We start from the raw sequence: 7,422 nt of genomic DNA on the forward strand, positions 1-7,422 counted from the left end.
TTATTATTATATTATTATTATTGCTTTCCCATTTGCTCATGATAGCTACTTACAGTGTATATGCTTCTCTGAATAATTGTCAGAGCTGGAAGAAAATTAGAGCAGATTTGATGAGTACTTGAGTCCCAGGTTCATTGGCAAGTATCTGGTCTCTTCCTCGCTGAGCCTGAGGCGCTTGGGCATCATCTCCTTAGTCCTTGGGGGTGGTTGGAGACACCTGTTCCTTTGTGGAAACAGAAGACAGGATGGCTTCCAGTGAGGGGGAAAGCAGTTTGTGAACACCGTGACATGAAGACCAGGTGGGTGGGGAAGCTGGAGCTCAGCAAGGTGCAAGGTATGTCCAGGTCACTAGTTAGCAAGTGCAAGGACTGGAGTTTGACCAGGATTGCCTAGGGCTAAGCTTCACATTTCGGTTTCCTTCAGAAGAGAGAGGGGCGATGCCTTACGTGGCTGGAAGCCCCTTCCTTGGCTTCCCCTGCCCCAGAAGTCATCTGGTAACTGAATAGGTGGGTGGTGGTTCAGAAGTGACATGTAAATGGAATCATGTGCTGTCATGTGGGCAGTGTTGAATGTCCATAGGGTATTTTCATGTGTTGTCTTATTGATCTTTGTGATCAATGATCCTTCATGTTAGAGAGAAGGAAGTAGAGGATCAGAGAAGCAAAGTACTATGCTCAAGGTGATATGGCCCAATGTGTTCACGATGCTAAATGAATGGATTAGTACAGAACTGGGCCTGAGAGTCAACGTTCTATAGTCTGAGCCAAAGGACCAGGGCCAGGCCAGGGGGAAGGTGTGACACAGACTGCTCAGTGGGGAGCAGGTGCAGAGAAGGGCAGCTGTGGGAGGTGGCAATGGCAGAGTAGAAGCCTGGAAGTGAGCAAACGTGGGCAGTTTGGCAGAAAAGGAAAACGGAGCAGTGGTGACCCAGGAGATGGTGAAGGCTGAAGTGGGATGATGGCTCAGAGGAAAGCTTTGGCTTTCTGAAGGACTAAGGCCACCATTGTGGGGATGCTGGGCCTGGGCTGTGCCCCAGGATCCATCAGGAAGTGTGGCAAGTGTATTGTCCTGGAAGTTGCTGTTCTCCAACCTTCTCCTGACTCTGAGAACAGAGCTACTAAGCTTTCTGCTTCTAGAAACTTCTTGTTATTTTCCCTGTCATGGAAAAGCCTGTAATTTCGGGATAAGAGGACATGATCAGGTCAAGCTGTCCCATTCTTTTCAAACCTAACTTTACAAGTGGACCTACCTGAGGTTCCAGGCAATACAAGCTTTCATTTGGCCTCTCCTCTCTCCAAATGTGTGGTGTCCATTGTTGGGCTAACAGGAAAGTAGGCTTGGGAAGGCATACAAAGCCACACACAACAACTCTGTTCTCTTGGCACCTGTAGTCCGGGGGACATAGACGCTAAACCCTCACTCATACATGTGTGGACAGACAGAGGTGCGGGGCAACCATTCACCTGCCCGTGCCTGCAGAAGCCCTGACCTGTCCTCAGCTTTAAGGGGCTGGAAAATCAGTAGAGAAACTAGAAAGGGTTATAGTCCCAGGAAACTGAAATTTTAAAGCATAGAATAAGAGGAATGTTCTATTGGGGATCAGGAAGACACCCAGACTTCTTTCTCCTTTTTACCAATCTTGGTTCCCTCCTCTGGCTGCCCTTGGATTGAATCAATGAGGAGGCAAAGGACTGGGTGCTCCTGGGGGAGTTGTGTCCACAAAAGAGGGTGGGTGTGTACTCTAGGGGCAGGGCAAGTTCCTCCCAGCCTCTTAACTCCCTTGAGTGCCTGTCAGTGAGTTGTCATACCTTCTTCCTGAAGGAAACACTCCTCCCACTTCCCAGTGGCAGGATCCATAGCTCTGTATTCTACTCCTTAGGAAGCAGAACATGGAATGGGAGTGGCCTCTTTCCTGGCTGCCCTGCCTATCAGCAGTGTCCACCAGCTGCTGTCTGCAGTAGGCATTTGGGTATCTGTTGGGTCAGGGCCTCCACCAGGACATACTGGCTGGTGGCAACCTCACTGCATTGAATTCTCAACCTAGCCCAACTGTTCATAGGCTATAGTGACTCAGCAGGGGCTGCTTTCTGCAACAGAGACCAAAGCCATCTCCTCTACTCAGGCAGAGCAATGAACAGGTGACAACTGGCAAGGGACAGGAAAAGGAATACTTTTCAGGGGGAGATGCACCCCCTGTACTCTGTGCCTACTTCTCCTGGAACCCAGGGCTTGCTGGATGCCCTCTAGTGGCAAAAATTCCAATTGTTGCAGAGCATTATGGCTGTTGTCAGCATCTCACACCAACTGTATGTGGGATGAATTTTGTGGAGGCAATGGGTTCCACCATTGGTGGGTAACAGCTGCTGAAGCTTCTGGGATGGGGCAGTAAAACCTTTAGGAACTCTCAAAAGGGACACACACACACACACACACACACACACACACACACACACACGCGCGCGCACCCACACACACACACACGCGCGCGCACCCACACACACACACACGCGCGCGCACCCACACACACACACACGCGCGCGCACCCACACACACACACACGCGCGCGCACCCACACACACACACACGCGCGCGCACCCACACACACACACACGCGCGCGCACCCACACACACACACACGCTGACCCTGTCCAATGTGCCTTACTACATTATAGTACTTTGTGAGTAAAAGACTGCTGAAGAAGAGGAAAACTGTGGCACAGACACTTATTAGGGGTAAATTCAACTTTGGGTCAGTGACAAGATGCCCTAATCTCATGACAGCTTCCTACGGCTTGGGCTTCCAGAGTTGGATCACCAGAAGCCTGTAGGATCTAAAGCCATTGACAAACTTGAATGCATTACTATATCCAGAGTGGGGAAAGCCCAAAAGGCCCAGAAAACTGTGATTTTGCAGTATAAATGACTGCGGTACTGTGCTGAGAAAAACGATGAGAGACAGGCAGCTTCTTGTTTTGTGGAAAAGACTCTGGGGTTCAGGATCAGCACCAGAGTGAAAGCTTTAGAGAGGCTGGCTCATTATCTCAAAATGAAGGCCACCCAAGGAATAAGGCTGCCTGAAACGAAGTGGGAGACTTTGGGCGGAGTGAGCTTCCTGCACCCAAGGGTGTTCAAGCAGGAGCAGCCAAGAAACTGGGGTATGCTGCTGAGGGATATTTCTGTAGCAAGTGGGGTGGTCCTGGATGACTTGCAAGGTCTTTCTCAATCCAGAGAGGTTGTGGGTCTGATCTTCAGGGCATATAGAACAGTGTTACAGAGTCACTGAGACCTCTTCCATGCACTCCTATCAAGGAACCTTCTTTAATGGACAGGAGCAAGAGGCAAGGACACTCTGCACCCCACCAGCAAGTAACTCCAATCTTCTAGTAGGTGTCTGTCTAAGGTCTTGGGACTTGAATGGGGGTCCTGAGCTGGGGTCTCTTGTGCTTAGATTTTTCTGCTTTGTGGAGTGACTCTGGTACTTGACTTGTCCATCTTCACAGGGCTGACATTATTCCCTTGGCCTCTGACCTCCTGAAGAGCCTTAGCCTCCAACCAGGCCTTTTTCTCTGGCATCTTGGGCAGGGGGCCACCCAGGTAATAGCCCTCTTCATCTAGCATAAGCTCTGCCCTGTTAGTTCCATACAGCTATTTGGAACGGCAAGTTTTTCAGAACCCAGTCTTTCCTCTGTCTTCTCAGGTGCTCCTCCCAGTCACTACTCAGGACCACAGTTCCTTGCCCAGCTCTCACTTAGAACACTGGATCTTATTTCTGTAGAAGCTAGAAAGTTAACACAGCATGGCTCCTTGATTCAGGCTGACATCATAGGAGTAATAATAAGTGGGTCCACAATGCCTAGGGCATGGCCACCGTCCCAGGAATATGGCCACTGACCTGGAAATGTGATTCCATTGGAAAAGGGGATGTGCCTAGGTCAGAAAGGCACTCAGGTGTCCAGTATGCCTGCAGGTATCAGCAATGAGTGGAGGCCCTGGGAGATGATGGCTGCTGGGTTTAGCCTGCTGTGACTTTATTCTGAGTTTCTACTCCCTTCCTAGGTGCAGGGAATTTGAACTGCTGTGAATCCCTCATCAACAAATGGCCAAGCAGACATCTTAGGTGCTCACATACCTGGAGCAGGTCTCTTTGAGAAAGAGATATGTACTTGATTTTTCTAGATGTCTAGAAAGTAGGGACCCCTGTGTCCTGTCAGCAGCCCCATCTGGCCTCATTGGAATCTTGGGAAACCCTTGAAATGTCTAAATCTTTGCCTCTAGAAGGCATCAGCTTAGCTGTAAAATTTTTTTTTAAAGGTTTGTATTTGTTTGGAAAAAATATCATTGCCCATTCTTGGTCAGCTGGGGATATACTGGTGAGCTTCCTCATTTATGAGACTCCATCTGGCAGCAAAAGAGATGGGGCAGATTATCTCTGATTGGCAGGATGCTGACCTGGGTCTCTCTAGGACAGGGTGTTGGCCACACCTGGAGGATTCAGGATAATATGACAGGCATTCTTCCTTGTCACCAGGACATTCTTAGCAAGATAAGACACCCCAAATACTCTGAACTCCTGTTGACTGAGAGGAAGGTGTCTACTCTGGGGACTTTGTACTGTTTCTTCACTCAACTCTGGCTCATTTCTGAGGTTAAGACTAGCCCAGCATGACTTCTGTGGGCTGTAGGAAATGCACAGCAATGAAAGTTCAAAGATCTGCTGTGTGTGTGTATGTGTGTGTGTGTGTGTGTGTGTGCATGTGTGCACATATGTGAGGACAAATGTGGGGGCCAGAGGTTGACATTTGATGCCTTCCTCAATTGAGCTCCACTTTTTGACACAGGGTCTCTCACTGATTCTGGTTAGTCAGCAACCCCCAGGGATCCTCTTGTTTCCCTCCCCAGCACTGGGACTACAGGTGCACAGTGTCAGTGTTGAGCCTCACTTTTTACATGGTGTTTGGTAAGCACTTGACTGACAGCCCTCTTGGTAGCCCCAAAGGTCTGTTTTCGCACCTGAGATACTCAGCTTATTTTATTCTGACTGGATGCTACTGGGAACTCCCATGCAATCCTTCTTCCTTCACTCCAGGCTCATGCGGAACCAGAGATGATTCAAGTTGGAGGGGCTCTGGAGCCCTGTGTGCCTGCGAATCACCTGGGAAGCTTGTTAAAATGGATGCTTTGGTTTAAGAGGCCTTAAGGAGCTGCATTTGTCAAAATCTTCCAGAGGCTTCGGAGGCCACCAGACAGAGGGGAGCAAAGATCTGGCCCAGTGTGATCATTTCATGTATGTGAAAGCTGAGATCCAGAAGGTGTAAGTCTTTTGCCCATGGTCACATGGTCAGAAGTAGAACTCTGCTCTTCCCATTTGCCATCTATCTACTTACAAAAGGGCCTTCTTCCTTGGAAGCTCTACTTCCTGAGCAGGCTCAGAGTTCCAGCATGAGCCTAGCGTCCCATCTTAATTTCATCTCACTGTCAAAAATGAAAGACTTCTTGTCCCATCAGAGCCCCTTGTTTTACAGTCTGAATTTTCACTCTCTCAAGGGGGTTTCTGAAGTCTATTTGTAATCCGTACGGTTATCTACCCTTCTTTGCAGGAAATGTTAAAAACCATCTCTGTCTTTAAAAGATGAGTGGGGCACTTTTGAAGACACAATCGTGTTTTATTCCAGGTTAAAGCTCTGCTAAATCCACTTGGGCAGTCTGCTTACTCCAGCTCCTCTGGGGTGCTCTAGGAAAAGCTCGGTTTCCCTGCTGCCATCTCCCAAGAAAGGCCAAGCTCCAGAGTGCCGACTACACCTCAGTCTCCCTGCCTCTCAGATAACCCCAAAGTCACTCAAAATGGTACTTGAAGAGGCAGGGAGAGTCCCATCGGATAAGGACACCAAAGACTGGCCTAGGGCCAGTAGGAACGGGTTTGAGAGTCCAAGACTGTCTCTACTCTGTCCCCTCCTGCTGGTGGGAGGGCAAAATGCCTTTGTGGGGGCCAGGCCATCATGGCGATAGGGGTAAAAGTCTCACTGAGGCTAAGGGAAGGCGGAATAAGATGGGAAGTCTGGGAAACTGCCTTTTATAGACATGTTCTTTTCTTTCCTTTTTTCATCCAAGTTTACTCCCAGCTAAAGTGCCACGGGAAGACATCAGGGCCTGTCTGTGGTTGCCCCAGGGGCAGGCTGGTGGCACCACATACCCCTTCCCCCATCTTGACTGCAAATTGCATGACCTGCATCGGAATCCACAGGGGGGCGGGGGAGAATCCTTTCAGATCCAGGATGCAGTTGAATTCAATGTATTTTGCTTCCTCGCCTGCCCTCACCCAAGCTCGGGAGGAGAGCGCTGCTTTCTTCTGCATGTGAATGCTGTAGTGTGTCTGCCTGCTCGGACTCTCCTAACCCTTTCTTTTCCTTTCCCACAGAGAACGCTCCAGGCTTTTTCAGGAAACAGCTCACATTTGGCATCTTTACATTTTATTAAAGAAAAAAGCCCTATCAAGGCAAAAAGCAGGGGACATCCTCCTCTCCCAACAGGATCTAAACTTGCGTCGAAGGCTGCACCTGTTTTGCGCCGCTACCAGGAAGGGGTGTTTGTGGGGGAGGGAAGGAGGGAGGTTCTGCGCCCCCCAAATCCGGAGAAAGCAGCCCGCCCCCTCACCCGGCAGCCAGCTCAGCGCACCCAAGGGCTGAGCCCAAAAAGCCGGCTTCTAACGGTGCTGGTGTGGCGCTTGCCAAAAAAAATGCCCTTTGCATCTTAATTTCCCTGCCGTTTCTCTCGCTTGCACGGCTCGCCCCGGACCACCTCGTTCTCCAGCGCTTTCCTTTCGGCGCTCATTCCCCCTGGTCTTCCTTCTCCGCTCTCAGCTAGCCCAAGGCGGAACCCAAAACGCGCCGCCCAGAAGGCGCAGTAGGCTCTGGGGCACCAAGCGTGCCATGCAAGCCCCGCAGTCCCCTCCCAGCTGAGCCCCGCTCCCGGGACTCTCGATAACCCAAAGAAGTGCCATTCAGATCTAGGTCCGTACGTCTTCGGCCCGAGTCCCCTGCTACCCGCTGGGGCTCCTGTGCGCTTCTGTCCCCAGGTCCCCCTTGCGCGAGCCTGCGCCCCTCACCCAGGCTGGGGAGCATCCCCTGGTCACCTCGGCCGCGTTCGTTTTACTTCCTCCCGCGGAGGACATTGCAGCAAAACCGGGCAGCACAAGGGCCAAAAAGTGGAACGAGAACGCCTTTCGTGTCGCGCAGCCAGCTCGCCAACATTCCCTCCCCAGCGCCGACCCTCGGAATCCCAAAACTGCAACTTTTTCCCTTCTGTCTCCGTTTCCCTTTGGCTGCGGCGAGTCGGCGCAGGGCGGCAAGGCGTGGAACGGGCTGGCAGCCGCGCGGCTGCGGGTGGCGGTGCCGGCGAAAGCCCGGAGCCGGCGAGTGGGTGGGT

General features: G+C 51.1%; 1 protein-coding gene across 1 annotated transcript in view; it reads left to right on the forward strand.

Moving 5' to 3' along the window:
• Positions 1–288: 288 nt before the first annotated feature.
• The window catches only part of LOC103749940 (translation initiation factor IF-2-like), a 7,841-nt gene continuing 707 nt past the window's right edge, over positions 289–7,422 (forward strand). The window contains exons 1-3 of the mRNA XM_008852855.2: positions 289–334; positions 6,528–6,712; positions 6,905–7,416. Of these exons, the coding sequence (XP_008851077.1) occupies positions 289–334; positions 6,528–6,712; positions 6,905–7,416 (743 nt within the window). The remainder of the gene's footprint in view (positions 335–6,527; positions 6,713–6,904; positions 7,417–7,422) is intronic.

Source organism: Nannospalax galili, unplaced genomic scaffold, assembly GCF_000622305.1.
Source record: "Nannospalax galili isolate Female #2095 unplaced genomic scaffold, S.galili_v1.0 scaffold185, whole genome shotgun sequence".
NCBI lineage: Eukaryota > Metazoa > Chordata > Mammalia > Rodentia > Spalacidae > Nannospalax > Nannospalax galili.